Consider the following 16,723-nt stretch of genomic DNA (forward strand, 5'->3'; position numbering starts at 1 on the left):
CAGAAAGGGAACAAGCTATTTGGGGGAACAATTGTCCTGAAGGGCTTGAGAATGAAATTACTGATTTTAAGAGACCGGCGTGTTCTCAGCTGCTGTGACTTACAACCTCTGCTGCGCACTCATTTCAATCCAGTATCCTCAGACTAGTGTTAGGGATTACAGCATCTGATGATTCGGGCTGATGCCTTATGAACTGAGAGGTCGTGGTTATGCAACTTAAGATACATCACCATATGGCAGAGTGGAAAATGGAGTAATCACGGCCAAGTGTTAGTTCATTTAAACTTAATCAGCTTTTTCTTTCATTTTCCTTGAATATCGGTAGATGTTGTGTAATGACTGAAGAAAGTATTTGCAGTTCTGCATCTGCTCTGGCACTGACCCAGTTTTTACTGGTGTGAGGGCACAGACAGCATTTTACAGCTTCTGAGAGATCCCAGTAAAGTGGATCTAATGCACTTTACATTGTCAGACCCACAACCCAAGGGATGTCTGAAAATACAGTCCGGGAAAGCTTTTACGTAAGATGAGCTGTCATGAGAACACCACTTGGTTGCACTTGGGCTCATATTTTCCCCTTTTATTAATTTATGTGAACATCTTGCACAAATGAACAAACATGGGCTCCCCCAGTCTTTAGAGAAGTCTTACATAAGCCAAACTTTAACAATTGTGTTCAGTCATTTCCTCCGATGAAAAAACAAGACAAGTCACAATGCATAGCCAGAATTTATCATGCTTTAATAATAAAGATACAAGGACATTTGTAAACCAGTATTGCACATAGCTCAGGCACATAACAAGTGTTGCTTTGAAGCGTCAACTTATTTCTATGAACAATACACAGGCTGTACCAAATAAAGCTCTACTCCCGGGGGGGAAAGAAAAATATATACTTCTTCACAAAACAATAACAGTGAACTCACATTAAAGCTTTGGCTGAAGGTTTAAGGTTTCTTTTGGAACAATAACTCAAAAACAGTTGAACTTTCAGAACCCATCAAACGGAAACTAACATTCGATCTCTCACCTCCTAAAAATCTCATCCTGACAAAAAGAACTTTTTATTTTTCTCAAACACAAGGACAACTAGGGACACCACCGGACAATGATAACACATAACCATCTACCCAGATGAACAGCTTATACACGTAAATGATAAATAAATATATAAATAACCCATGTTAAAAATAATCCCTTTCATGTCACCATTTTGCTTCGACTCATGGTAACTGCACAGTGCAAAGTAACAGTGTTGGAACCAAAATAACTGCATTAATGTCATCAAGTGTTTAACAAAAAAACGCAACAAATCTCACAAATACTGTTGAAAAGATGCTTAAGTGCTTAGTTCAAGGTTAGGCATGTGCATGCGGGGTGAAAGCCTTTACGCATCTGGCCTGTGTGCGACGTGACGAAGAGAGTGCAATCCCATGATGCAACAGCCCCTGATAAGGGCAGCAATGTTGTACACCGGAGCGCTTCCGTCCACACCGTGCCGCGAGTACAGCCAGGCTACAGTGGGTAGCACCGGGGCTGCCACTGCGACCAGATCCACCAGGAAGTTGTTGCTCCAGTAACGCTTGTCGACCACATCCAGTCCTGGTGACAGACAAGGTTCCTCGTCACAGACTCCAAAGTCCAGCTCCTCCATGAACCGTCGGCTCTCCGTATGATCCGAGCAGCTCATGCCGGAATCAGTGGAGGTGTCGGGGCTCTCTGGGGGAGCAGGTTTGGGCATGCTGGGTGGGGGAGGTGTCGTGCTGGGGGGATGATTGGCAATGGTGGAAGTGGAAGAGGAAGAGGACAGGTTTGGGAGGCCCAGAAGACTGCTGGAGGCTGACAGAACTGTGTCCCCCGTTGTTGCCCCATGGATCTTCAGCAGCTGGAGGAGCAGAGCCTGCAGGTCTGGAGACATGGCCATTATGTCGGTCTGGATTCCTTTTTCTTCTGAATTCTGCTGGGAAGGTGTGCTCGAGGAGATGGTGACGGTTGGGGAAGCTGTATCTGTTAGAGCTGGTGGGGGTTCAGCAGATTCATCACTCAGCTGGGCCTCTGACAGTGCAGACACCCCAGGCCCAGCCTCAGTCCCTGCCCTCAGCTTACCACTACAGTCCTGACTGAAATCCATCGCAGTAGACATGAAGACCTGCTCCAAAATGTCCGCTCTGTTGGCCATCTCATCGTTAAGCAGCAGCCCGCTGTCCGCCATCGCCTCTGCCCCTTGTTCCCCCATCTCCATCCCACCCTCTTCCTCCACCACCATCTTTTTCCCGCCACTATCAGGGCTGTCACAGATGAAGTCCAGGGTGTTTTCGTCTTGCAGGTTGTTGCCACTCTGTGCAAGCTCCATGCTTTGCAGTAGGGACTCCAACTTCCTGTTCTGGATGTTGATGTCGATGAAATACTTCTGTATTCCCTTGTCCTTCTCCATCAGGCTGCTCTTCATCGTTTCCACCACCTGACGCAGCTGCTTGATTTCTTTGCGAGCCTCTTTGAGGGACAGCTGAGCCTCCACCCTGTGACACTCCTCCTCAATCCAGTCCTCCCTCATTCTGCTGAGCTGGGCCTTGAGCTCCTCAATCTCAGTTTCTCTGATGAAGAGGGAGAAAAATGTCCAGGGTTACTTAAGGAATGGTTTGACAATTTGGAAAATATGCTTATGTCATTTCTTGCTGAAATTTAGATAAGATCAATACCACTCTCATGTACACTTGATAATAAATATGAGGCTGCTACGAAGAAAAAAGAAAAGTTTTTGACATGAAATCATTTTTTTTTTTAACTGAACTTATTTTATGTTTTAAGACAGCACATTTTCACCTCTTTTGGGGAACTTTAAACAGTAGACTGTTGTTACCTTCAGACAGAGCCAGGCTAGTCGTTTCCCTTTGTTTCAAGTTTTTATGCTAAGCTAACTGGCTATAGCTTCAAATATAACAGACATATATGCGAGTGGTATCAATCTCAGCTGACTGGGCAAGAAAACAATTAATTGTGTAATGTGCTGCTAAATCTTAACCAACCTGTCATGGACTTTGTTGTCAGACTCCATCAGTTTGGTCTTCAGGTGTCTGATGGACACTTCCTTCTGCTGTAGCGGGGTGAGATACTGCTCGGGGTTCGGGGGTCTGATGCCATGGTTGTCGCCACAGGAGTGGTAGCGGCCCAGGTTCGCTCTTCTGTTGGCCAAAAAGACGAGTATGCTGGTTAAAGGCCAGGTTTTACCCCTTTACAATCAACATTATCCATCAGTCGCAACTAGACATTTGGAAGCAACAGCAGAAAACAAACCAATTTGACGTTTAGAAGTAAAACCGCTCCCTGCAGACGATAATTTGTCTGAGAGAGCGCTGTCAGGGCAGATGCTCTCTGAAGCCTGGAATTACTGTCTGACACAGGATTACTGGCATGTGGCCTGGAGGCAAAAAACCTTAAACTGCTGGTTTATCTAAATAGAAGCAAAGTCTGCAAGGAGAGAAATTACCTTACTAGATAAAACCTTAATCTAAAAGCTAATTGCATTAGCATTCAAATGCCTCCTGCATGTCCTATGATCAGTGTTTTATCATGCTCAAAGAGAACTGATAAAAGGATTTGTGTTTTTGCTGTACAGGATGAGTGGGTGGATTTGGACAATATGCAAAGCAGCATGTAAGCCCCCTTCTTCCACCAGCACCATATCCTAGCAACCTGGGATACTCGAGGCTTTGATGCGAGCGCTCTGCATCCAGCCAGAAATAGAAACAGCCCAGCAGAAGGTAGCACGAGAGAGGAAAAGATGTCACATGACACTTAAAGTGACAAACTCAGAGGGTTATAGTGCATTCATGGAGGCTGTAAACACGAGATAAAGAGGGCAGATTCTGCTACTGTATGAAAACTCAAAAGGCTGTGGGTTGAAGGTTTGTCAGTTATACTGCTGAGAGGATTTTTAGGTCAATCCCTATGCAGGGTGGAGCTGCCAACAACCATAAAGCCTGAGAAAACCTTCCAAGTAATACGGAGCCTGGAGCGCCATGTCAGAAATTCACGGTGGTCCCAAACACTTTTGAGCTTCAGGCTCTTCAGCTCAACACATCAATACTGCCGTTCTGAAATATTTATGACCCCGTTCTCTCCTCCAAACTGTGGTGCGCTCACCCTAATCCAGTTACAAGTCGGCTGCTGTCAGTAGGGTCACTGTCTGGGTAGCATATTCAGACATTTGCTATATTAAACCTTCAGTAATCCCAACTATAGCCAAATCATGACCGATATAATCCCGGGCGGGTGCAAGAGAGGAAATGACAAAATAGTCTGAGGTTAATCCAGACGCCCACTCACTCATCGTTATGCTGCACACTGCCTGAGCTGCAGTCCAAATCTCTCATGTCTCAACAAAACAGACTCGCCTCAAGCAGAAAAGGTTGGATTTGTAATGACTCCAAGTGGAGAAATGTGGAAAGGTTGGACATGACCAGGAGAGCACACAACTCATCATGAACAAGAACTTTAATAAGCCACAGTCGGTGTTCGGTGATTATCAATAATGCATGATATGAAAGCCATGTTTTTGTACCTGGAGGTGGGGCTGGAGTTGCAGCTGCTGCTGTTGGTGGAGGAGGATGCAGCTCTGGGAGGAGTCCTGTAGGGAGCGTAAAGCTCTGCATCGCGGTTGGCTGTGGGGCTCCCGGCTGGTTTGAACACTGGGAGCGGTCTGATGTGGGGTACGCGACTTAAAAAAGAAGAAAAGAAATGTTTCCTTGTTAATAAAGATGAGGTAATGTAAAGGGCTGCAGACAACTCGGATTTCTCACTTTTTCCTTGGAGTTTGGCACGAGTTGTTGACCTGTTTCAAATTCAAACTGTGGAGAGATAACGCTCTTGGAGAATTGAAGCACTGCAAATAATCTACTGGAAAATAATCTATTGGATCACTGGACTGCTGTGGAAAACCGAAGAGCTTGAAAATGGCCGTCAGTAGAGCACTATTCAGAGAGGAACACCTGTGGATGGGGGTCGCCCCAGTGTTGTAAAATTATCGTGTAGGCAAGACAACTTTTTAATTTATTTGATCCTTTTACTTCACTGATTTATCAAGTAATCTGTGAAAGCTCTCAATGTAACTTCAAAGATGGCAGACTAACACCATTTTGTTATTAGGCATGCTGGGGGAAAAAAACAGATTTGGTGAAACGATTTTAACTCCAAGTTTTCTCTTTGTTTAAAAAGATTATTTGATGGACAGGATGTCTTTAATATTTGAGGACATGTTTGAAGTGTGTTAATTAGTGTAGTATTTTTAAAACAAGGTTATTTTGGTTTCAGACCATCAAAATTCCCCAGTTTTGTATCAAAATTGTAGGAAAAACATGGGAACAATTTCATAAAAATGCTAAAATTGCGAGTTAAAGTGTGACCCCAGATGTGAACATCATACCTGCGTGAAGGAGCTTTCTTTGCAGCTGAACTGACGCCCCCCCTGGGCTTCAGGCTGCCTGTGCTGCTGGAGGAGCTGAAGTCTGCTTCACTACCTGCAGGGAGAAGCATCACCACGTTAGCATACTTGAAGCCAGACTATAGGCTCCGACTTTTGAAAGGCGATATATCAACGTCTCTTTTGTAAATGGAAAGTTGAATTCATAATAAAATGGATGCTGTTAAAAACCTCTCTTAGTCTGGTATGACTGGGTGTTTATGGAGGCTAATGTTAGCAAACATTAGCGAGACACTGACTCAGTTTGCTGACTTAAATGTCTCTCTACTTGTGCTAGTGTGACACCATTTACTACACAACAAGTAGTAAAACACATTGTAGTAACCTCTCCAGGAAACATGTTTGGTGTTTACTGCTTTCACTCACTGTCAGATAAAGCTAAAGTCTCGCTTTAAGCCTAGAACATCAACATTTAGCTCAACATGAATGCAAATACACACCATTTGTCTTTCTGTTATCACTGAAAACATTTAGGTCCTGTTTTTTTTACCCATGTCCTGTTGCAATAAGCCGCTTCTCCTATTCAGACCTGTTAGGATCAGTGCAGAATAAAGCAGGCCTATCATGTTACTGACTCTGTACGCAGGATCTCCATTAAGTCCCTGATGGAGAGACCAACCAGCTTTTGGATGTGCCACACCCCATGATCTACATCCTTCAGACTAATGTGAGTTGGAGCTGGGCATACAGATAAAGCATGTGATTACAAATGACATTAACAGTCACAATTAGCCAATAACATCCAGTTATTGTGTAACGCAATCTGCTTTGCTCAAATGTCAGCATAGAAGCTGAAGCTAGAATTGCATTGAAAACATCTTGTTTTTAAATTATTTTTAAAAGGTCATACCTGAGTAGCATCTTTTTCCATCAAACAAAACCATATTATTGTGTCCAGTGATGACTGTGTCAAACAAAACTGTTCAAAACTAAGTGATCCTCCACCTCTTGGTGAGCCAAGTGAGGGTCTGTGCACATTCAATCAGTGTAGTAACCTCCTGCTAATCAGCCTAATTGGCTAAGCTCCCAAACCTTTGCCTCAACCAATCAGCTTTCTTCCCCACGTTGAGTCATGATCAAGCAGTTTTTTTTTGCTCTTTCCTCAGATTAAAAGAGAGGAAATTTAATGCAGAGTTAGACTGGAGTGTGCTGTTTGTAGAATATATGATAAAAGAGAGCTCAGATGCAGAGATGACGGTTCACTCCAGTTATTATTATTCTCCTTGGGCAAGCAGCTGCTTCCCTGCCAGTGTTTGTTCCAGTCAACATTACAGGGAATCTGCTGGCTGCTGACATGTGACAAATACACAGTTATTGTACTTTGGTCTTTGGGGAGCCACTGGCATGCATGAGTATAAACATGCAGTGTGCTGTATACGTCTGTGCATGTACAAAGAGAAAAGTTAAGGTGGAGTCAACACACGAATCAGAATATTTACATTAGAGGTGAATATTTTAATTGTTGATTCTCATCCTGTTCTATCTGCAAAAAAAAACCCAACACATTTTTTTATCTTTATCTCTGTATTCTTCTTTACCTCTGGCTTTCATGGCCGACCTCTGCTCCCTCTTGTGCCTCGGGGTGCTCCGTGGTTCGCCGCTCCACTCGGCCATCACCCTCACCCTCTTCACTTTGGCCTTGCGCTCGGGGAGTATCGGCGAGCCGTGGGCACTCTGCTCGGAGCCTGACGGGGTTTTGGAGGGGGACACAGACTGACTAGAGGGGCAGCCGGTGTCATCTATTGTAAACAGGCACACAGACAGTAATAGCCAAGAACAGGCGGGCAGCCTGGGGCAGGCAGCGAACACAAGCAGGCAGTCAGAGCTCAAGGTTCAGCCCGGGTGTTATCTGACAGATAGCACGGCAGCTTTCACCATGGCTCGTCACTTTCATAAAGTAGTTTACACACACACACACACACACACACACATGCACACTTACTGTACACACACAGAGACATTCTTTGCTGGGTAGTTTCTGCCTTTCATTTGCTCTGTTTGTTAAGTAGGCCAATTTATGTATGAAATAAACATAACCGAGTTTTTGGTATTGAGGATGAATAATTCAGCATGCTGAGATAAAAAGAAAGAATGAAACATCCAGTGGTGTGATGTAATTAAATTGCTCGAGGAGGTACTTGGGTTTACTTGACTATTTCCATTTGCTGCCACTTTGTACTATTAGAATTAATATACTCTACTACATTTAGTGGTCAGTTTGTAGATTAACATTCTGCGTAGTGCGCAAGTCTGCAAAACCTTAATTTTACCAAGAAACTGAGAGTCATAAAAGTTGTATTTTCTTAAAACAAGTTAAAATAAAATCTGACAGTGTGACAAGATCATAAAGAGTTTTATGAATTTTCTAGAACAAGTTGACACTTGTATTGATTTTAAAGCAGTAATCCCTAATTTTGTCTATATGATGATCATCATGTAAAATAGGTCAAATCAGCTCCACCTTCTAACATTAAAATACTACTTGCAAGTTAAACTGTGCACATCTTTAAAGGGGCCATAAACAGAGACTGATCTCTTCATACAAGGAATAGCAGTTTGCAAGAGCTATCATGAGTTATGGTGGGGTGAGAACAAAAAGAGCAGTCCTACAGTTCAAGAACATATGACTGACCAAAATTGTTCCATTTGTAACCAAAGAGTTACGTAGTGCACCTTTAATGCAAAGTGACAAAATGTTAAATTACTCGTTCTCGTACTTTTGATACTTAAATAATATTTTTCCGATAATACTTTAGTCACTCACTGATGATCATGTTTGCTTCTGTAGGTCATACAAACACATCAGTATTAAAGTGAGACAGTGTAATGTGTTAAAAACTCTTTGTAGTCTGTTTTAATGCAGGAATTTTACTTGTAATGAAGTATTTTCACACTTGATATTTTTACTTGAGTAAAGGATCTAAACACTTCTGACATCAACCAACCACAAACACTACAACACAATCATGCACCTGACAGCCTGAAAATGTGTTCTGAGTTTTGTTGCCAGCCGTCCTCAGACTGGAGCTGAACTTCTTACCAGAGCAAAAGCTGTTGGTGCTGATGGTCCTTTTGGAGTGGTCAGAGCTCATGTCACACTCCTTCCCCTCCTCCTCTGAGAAAGGTGAGTCGGACAGAGGCGAGCCTTTGTCCTTTGGTCGGAAGGGATGGAGGACCAGGCGTGGGATGCGGCTGCGGGGGCTTCCTTTCTCAGGTGACTTCTTTTCCTGTTCAAAGCAACATCTGTCAGCGCTGCGGGCAGGGATGTAGCCACCTACCTCAACATGCAGAAATATTTCACTAGTGGCAATAACAAGACTCACCTCATATTCTTGGAACGGTCCCATTGTGCTTCATGTAGCGTTTTCCCCTGATGAGTGAAAAAGAGGAGAAAAATCCGGTGAGTCATTTTTTTCTGTGGACTGTGTATGTGGCAGCGTTTTGACGTGGCGCTCCAACCCTTTGCTAACAAGGGCCCTCTGTGTGAACTCTGTTGCGCCACTAAGTCCCACCCACCACACACACACACACACACACACACACACACACACACACACCCTGCCTGGTACAGATGGCACTATAAGCCCAGAGCCAGCCATGACCGTCACACACTGAATTTATGACCTTATGAAACTAATTCTATGCGTCACCACCAAAAATAAACATTTTCAAATCCGATTTTGTTAAGTCCAGAAACAATGAAATGGAGGCAAATGAATTTAAGAGCAAAAACAAGTAAAAAGAATGAGCAGGGTTGCTCAAAATGAGGCTTGTGGGCCAAATTCAGCTTGTCAATCTTTTTTTTTTTTTTTCATTTAATATATATTAATTTGCACGTTCAATTTTTTGTGAGGTAGCCTAAAAATGACTTTAAAAATGTTGGATCCTGAGTTATGAATTATTTGTCATAGTATAATATAATCATAAGAATACAGAACAATAGGTCATTACTTTAAGTTATGAAATTATACTTTTTGCCCTGCAGCTGAAAACGTCTGGGCGCCCCTTGTCTGTGGCAATGCTAGCGGCTTAAGCACAGCATTGTTTTGAGTTAAATGCTAATGTCAGCATGCTCACAGTGATAATGGTAATATGTTCATGTTCGTCAGGTATATGTTTAACATGTTAGTTTAGCATATTAGCATGTAAACATTCGCCAATCAGCAAGTACAGCAGAGGCTGGCTAAAGTCAAATTCATATTGGTGATAGAGGAAAAGTCAGGGGATCACCAAAATCATTAGGATGCATCGTCTGGGAACCATGAATGTCTGTACAAACGTTCATAGGAATCCATCAAGTGCTTGTTGAGATGTATTATTGAATAAGTGAACACAAAATTGGAGAATCACCGATGTTAAAGGAGTGTTTCCTCAATTGTTTTACTTTAAATATCTAAACTAAAATTTCACGACAATCAAAAGTTGGGTTAGGTGATATTTTACTCTGATTCACAAATTTCAACCTCCCAGTGCCACTGGAAGAGAAGTAAGGGGATCAGTAAAGTCTTTAGGATTCATCCACTGGGGACCATGAATGTCTGTACAAAATTTCATAGGAATCCATCAAGTTCTTGTTGAGAATGGTCATTGAATCAGTGAAAACTTTGGCCTGCTGGATCACCATTGTGATTTGAATGTATCCTCAAGGGACCTTGAATATCTAAATCAAATTTCATTCCAATCCATTCAAGCATGGCCATGATATTCTACTCTAAATCACGAATTTAAACCTCATGGTGCAGCTGGACGAGACGGCGATCAGTCTTTCGGGTTCATCCTCTGGGGACTATGAATGTCTGTACAAAATTTCATGGCATTTCATCTAATAATGATTTTTCAGTCTGGACTGAAGTTGTGGGCCGGCCAACAGACAGATGTTACAAAGCTACCAGCATAGCTATAAACAGTAAAAGAGATAAAAGAAAACCTACGAAAGGAACAGATTTAAAATAACTCAATGAACTCGTCTGCTTGCGATTTCAAAAGAGTCGAGAGCTGTGAGAGTGCACACAGACACAGCTATCACTCTTTTCATATTCTGGTTTTTCATCAAAGTCATCCCAGATTAAGACGATCAGATGAAGCGCAGGAAAAGATGAAAGGTGTCAGACTTCAGTAATGCTAAGCAAAACTTCACCAGCTCTCCTTATCAGCTGTCTGTGCCAAGACTGCTGGGCTGCCTGCCAAAAGCTGCAAAGTGCTTCTATCACTGAGATATAATAGACAATGGAGCGATATTCTAAAAGTAGAGACCAAAGTAGAAATTAACTGTTGCGTAACGCTGAAGTCGTTCGGTTTGTACATGCACATTTAGACATGGAGGATCATTTATTGATGCTTTAAAGCTAAATAATGCAGAATTTCTCGCACGCTTGAATAAACTTTATACAATCACTTCACTTCCTTTCGCCTGTTGAGTTCTTCCCTAAGGGGGGCAGTTGCGTAAGCGCATACATGTTTTTCCTTTTTTTTTCACTGGGAATGATGTAATTGACCCCAAGGCCTGTGAGCTGCTGTCACATCGGTGAATCTGAACCCGTCTCCTCTCGCGTCATCCAAATGTTATCTTTTTTTAAATTTTATTTTGGCTGGATAGATGTCAGTGTTGCTTTGATCACTGACTAGATTGACTTGCATAAGGACTTTTATGTTGTTGGTGATTTTTATATGCATACACCTATTAGTCCTCACTTTATTCTTCATCATTCTTTACCTTTATTTGTTCATCTTTTGCTGTCCTTGTTCATAGCTGTATGTCTATTCCTGTGTCTATACCTTGATTGTACACACATAGGCCTACTTTTTGATTCTTCCCAAACAATCCGCCTTCAATAACAGAACGATATCACCATTGCATGACCTAATATAAGCCACACTCCCTGTATTAGCCGCCCAGACTAGTGAAAAAATCCTCTTGCTTCAAACCTCCAAAGCCCAAAGAGGATTGCAAAAATAGAGCAGAGTGTTGTGGGAATCAAATCCACCTCCTTTTATCGGGCACAAAAATAGATTTTGTTCCGTTCTTGGTGGCCCTCACCACCTTGCCTTCAGTTTCACTTTCATTCTCAGGCATCCACAGTGTTATCATATTGAAGGGATGTGCAGCCTGCCTGGCATCAAGCAGGGCAGAGCAACCAGAGCCGTGCCCTAGCAACAGTCTTAGCGACGGAGGAAAAAACGCTGCATGAACAACTCCGGCTAGATGGGACCAATTATGTGTAAATCTGCACAGAGTGTCGGCTTCTGCTGCTCATCCTGAGACGCCGTCCTTCACTGAGAGAATGTGCCGAGGTGATGTGGGGGTGTTCGCCATTCAGCTGCAGAGTGTTTCTCTCAGCCTGAATGAACGTTCTGTCCTTGAGTCAGTGAATGAGAGCTCAGGAAGCTTCAGAATATATATTACTGACTTACAATCCAGCTGTTTGTAGAATATGATTATGGTATATTGTGGAGTTTATAAGGAATGTTTTGCTTTTTGGTCTTTAACAGATTTTCTTATGAGGAGTGAAATGGATCAATTCTTTTCAATCTAAACCAAAGAAAACAAACAGTGAAGAGTACAAATGTGTAAGCCATAAAGTCATGATGATGGATGTTTAAAAATATCTTCTGACAACCCATTAATGATTAATGCAGAATAACAGAGCTAAAAAAGAACTGAGACAAAAGGAATAGGGGGATAAATAATTAATGAACAGGGTGTGGTTAACAGGAGAGACGGTGTAAAAGTTTTGTGCACAGGAAGTGAATTTTTTTAATGAATGTGCTGGGTGATATATCCTTAAAATAATATCAGGATATTTTTAGGCTATGTTGCGATACATCATCACCATTGCCATGTTCTTAAGAAATAAAACATATTAGGTTTTGATCATTTTATTAAATATGCTAATCTTTAACTCATCTCAGGTGCTCAGTGGCATTGTAGCTCCACAGTTTTAACATTAAATATTTTTATTATAAAGATATGTTTGGTATCGATATTGCGACGATATTGTAGGGATGACTTAGCACTTTCACAAAATATGTGCACAATGACATTTTTTTTTTATAAATAGTCATCAGTAATGCTGATATAGTGACTAAACTGGGTAAAAGCAAGATTTAGAAAAAGCACAAATGTCTGGTAGGTTAAGAAATATCATTACTGTAATGCAGACTTTAAATGTGCAATATGTAAGAATTCATACTCTAACCAATAGGGGGCACCGTATCACCAGAGTAACCGCTAACTGCTGCTACCTGTAGCTGCCATTAGGTAGTATCCAAAATATATAGTCTCATATCATGATAATGATACAATAATGATATATTGCAGAGCCCTAAATTAATGCAGCTACAAGCAGCTAAATGAAGGAGATGCAGGAGGGTGGTCGCATCAGAAGATGAAGAGTTAAGAGTCAGTTCAGCTGCCATTCAAACAGTGTTGTCGATCATCTCATGTTGTTTATTCCAGTGCAACACTATCTTCCTTCATTAGTGATCACAATGACCCAACCCTGCGTGACACCAACCCTGTGAGGCATTTAGATACAGATGCCTGCCCCTGCACGCTCTGCTACCTGTGCACACTGTAGCTTAATCTCAACCGTCCTGAACTAGCTCTCGTAAAGCAGGATTACACATTCGCTCCTCCGCCCTGCATCCTCTGCTTGACTCCAGACAGTGTTGATTGGTTACCTGCTGAGCGACAGGCTAAGCATTATCTAAGTTGCAAACACAGGATTTTCAGCTCTCTTAAGCATGGCCAACCGCCAAACTAGCAGCGTAAGCCAGTCACTCCCAACATAAGGGAGTCCTGATTCAGGCAGTAGATGCACAGGGGAAGGAAGAGTTGATGAAGCTGTGAGTGTGATGCTGAGATAATGTGACTGGTAAACAAGTCTGTAAGCCTCTACTGGAGCTATTTCCCTTATCCAGATGGTCCAAAACAGCACGGCGTGGGCGTGAATAATAAATTCCCTTAATCCATCCATCCCGGTCTATGTGCTCTCTCATGTTGATGTCAAGCTGTTTATTCTAATTTCATAAGAACCCTGTGATGCACTCAGTACATTTGCTCTGTTGACGTGATTGCTAATGAGACATCAAGTTGTGTCATTTCAGTGATGAAGACGCTTGATGCACACTGATGAACTCCTAATTGGCGGTTGTACGTAGAGTTGCGGTGATGTGTTCATGGCATGATAACCCTTTCAGAAAATATCACTTTTATTATTTTTTAGGGTGCCCTTCCAGTGGACAAAAGGTGGTGAAGTGCCATTTAGGGTGCCCCACCACATCCAGCTGGTGCCCTATTTTCTTTTTTGCCCCTGCCCATCAGTCCGCCACTGGTGCTTCATAAACAAACTTAGACTGTATGATAACTGTGATTGTATTGTTTCAACCCTTGTTGTACCATTTCGAAGGATGTGAGCTTAACTTAGCATCTGTCCAAACGCTCCATGCTTTTTATTATTATGCCACGCAGATAATAATTGTACTCCGAAACGGAAAGATTAAATTCTGAGTAGTGCGTCACACACACAAAACTTGTCCTAAGCTCATCGACCTTTAAACACACTGCATCATCAACATTGCATGATGTCATTACTGAGTCACTTTCACTTTCAGTAATCCTTCCAGGGAAAATGAAGCATATTCAAACCAATTCCAGCATCCAGAAAATGTTTCCTGTTGCTGTTTGAGATATTTAATATTTAATAGCATCATTCTCTGTATTAAAGCACCATATGGTTCCTTTATTGGGCTAAAAACCTTTTAAAATGCTTGAAACTCTCATTATAAAGTGGATGAAATAAGTTTGGAGAATATCAGCCATTAAATGGAGCCACTGCTCCTTCAAAATGCCCTCCCTCCCTCATGTGTTTACATCTCTACATGCCTCCCTTTGTTTTCCACACCTCACTTCAAAGCCATTTTCATTATTTCTAAAGGCTTTTTGAGATCTCCCTGCCCCTACACCCCCAGACAATGACAGCATCTTCTCCCACACTGCCTCCAGATCTGTTGTTGTACAGATGTATCCAGAAATGGAGGGTTTGTTTTTGTTTCATGTGGCGCCCCCACAGCTGCTGGGGATGTTTTTCCTCAGCCCCCATAGAATGAAAACATGCAACCAGATGGGATGTAAACACCCAACTTCAGACCTAACGTGTCCACATCTCACCCAGCATCACCCAAAAACACTCATGATAAGGGATGACTTGACAAAAGACTGACTGCTGAACTTGTAAACATCTCCTCCTCAGCATCACCTGCTCCCATCCTGACATTATTTTCATTTTTTTTTTTATTTTTTTTTTTTAAGAATTGCTTTTGTAAATGAAAGGACAATCAATGAAAGTCTTGCCTGGATGTGTGATGGTGGTCCCCCGTCAGAAGGATGCGCGTCAGTCGGTGAAGCACAAAGGGTCGTTCCGCTGCTGCTGCTGCTGCTGCTGCTGGTGCTCTGCCGGTGCCAGCCTCCGCTCTGCTGTGGAGGAGAGAGAGCTGTGTGCACGCTGAGCTGAGGACACACACGATTGGACAAGAAGCGAGACCACTGACAGTGCACGCACAATATGACTACCGTCCCAAGTGTGTTACATAACGCATGAGGCATGACTTAACCGTTGACTGCCCTCGATCATATAGAACATAGGCTGCAGGCAGCCTGGTGTATAATATGTAGGCTACATGCGCTGATGATGTCACTTTAAACTGAGTGTTGTCCTTTTGCTTAAGCGTGCCATTTCAACACATGGAATATTCCTCGATGCATTATTCATAAGTAAGTGTGCTCATCGCCAAAATACATGTCAAATTTGAGCATTTTTATTCAGAATCGGAAAAAATGCTCCATAAATGATGCCTCACAGTTCTCGCATGCATTTGTTGAATATGATATTTCCTCAAGGCCATGACGGCGCCGGCTAAAAATGCACAACATGATAGGTGTGTGTGTATGTGTGTGTGTCTGTGTATGTGTGATGTGCATGAAGCCGAATACAGCGTGTTGACTTCCTCTGACTGTATGAGCGAGTTTGCTCTCCATGGTGCTGAAATCAGCGAGGTAGGCGCTGCTCATGTCCCAATTTATGTCTTTCCATATGCAGGTTTGATCAGGTAAACATATCATCATGTTTGCCTGAGCACCTGCTACTGAATTAACTATATAGAGACATCAGTGCAGCTATTTTAGCCAAGAGGACTCAAATGTTGTCATGTGTCTTTATGAAATAACTTGTAGGTCATGTGTTCATGCTGCGTCTTGCCAGGGGTGCACAGATGTTCATCATTACAAGTGTGTCTGGTTGGGTGGGGAGGATGCTCCTGACACTGGGTGGTACTGGATGAAGTGAAAGCATGTGACTTATGGGAAGCAGTTTGTCTTCTTATCACTGAGGCCCTCTGCTGGAACAGTAATAAAACTAAATGGCTTGACAGTAAAATCACCATCACTGTGACCTGATTTACTACAGCATCACTGCAGTTTGTTGTGCTGTGCCATTCATAAGCTCCTTACCTCCAACCAATCATCCAAACTTTTATTTTCATTTATTATAACTCACAACAAACAGGCTCCATTAGACAAAAAAATAAATTAAGTAATCCAAATCTCCAGACGCCCCAAGATCTCAAAATGATTTGAAAAGACATCATTTACATCCTTGATGTACCATGAACCCACTTCAGACAGAGTGCAACACTTTTAGCTTAGTGACTACAGTAAAGAAGACTTCAACTTTGAATGTAAACATACAACATCTTTCCAAATCTATTTTGGGATCTCAAGGAGACTTGGATCATGCTGGATGACCTGTATGGACCTTTATGTTTTCTAACGTTTTAAAACAAGCCTCCAGCTACTTTAGTTGTTGGGGAGAATGCTGCAATGCTGTTTTGCTGTGAAGCTCCAGAAATATTTTTTGCAGTGCAAAACTTCACCTGACTTTATCGGCGTGGAATAAGTAGATAATGACTCAAATTTCATTTTTGGGTGAACCTTTCCTTTAAGCTCTACACATCAATGTGAAACACATGTCTATCATTTTTTGTTCTTGATGCAAATCAACTTTTAAATGTTTTCACAAACTACATTAACATTTCTTTGTTCCTTATCTGCATTATTGCGCCTTGTTTCAGTGTAAACTGAAAGAAATATGTCAGATATGTTGACCTTGAGGTTATTCTACATGTAGAATCTACAATACAGGATTAGAAAAAAATAATGCAAGACTGCAATATGGTAAATAACAGACT

At 42.1% G+C, this 16,723-nt stretch overlaps 1 protein-coding gene across 3 annotated transcripts; it reads right to left on the minus strand.

The window, feature by feature from the left end:
* Positions 1-724: 724 nt before the first annotated feature.
* sybu (syntabulin (syntaxin-interacting)) lies at positions 725-8,908 on the minus strand. Of its 3 annotated transcripts, none has more exons than XM_073485448.1 (7): positions 8,803-8,908; positions 8,520-8,706; positions 7,018-7,164; positions 5,423-5,516; positions 4,562-4,717; positions 3,027-3,182; positions 725-2,594 (listed from the first exon to the last, which is right to left on the minus strand). In XM_073485448.1, the coding sequence occupies exons 1-7, from the start codon at positions 8,824-8,826 to the stop codon at positions 1,388-1,390; spliced, it is 1,971 nt and encodes a 656-aa protein (XP_073341549.1). In that variant the 5' UTR covers positions 8,827-8,908; the 3' UTR covers positions 725-1,387. The 3 variants fall into 3 exon arrangements, with proteins under 3 accessions (XP_073341549.1, XP_073341548.1, XP_073341550.1); XM_073485447.1 differs by having other exon boundaries at positions 7,018-7,218; XM_073485449.1 differs by lacking the exons at positions 7,018-7,164; positions 8,520-8,706; positions 8,803-8,908 and adding an exon at positions 6,330-6,953.
* Positions 8,909-16,723: the final 7,815 nt, after the last annotated feature.

The sequence above is a fragment of the Pagrus major genome, chromosome 17, assembly GCF_040436345.1.
Source record: "Pagrus major chromosome 17, Pma_NU_1.0".
NCBI lineage: Eukaryota > Metazoa > Chordata > Actinopteri > Spariformes > Sparidae > Pagrus > Pagrus major.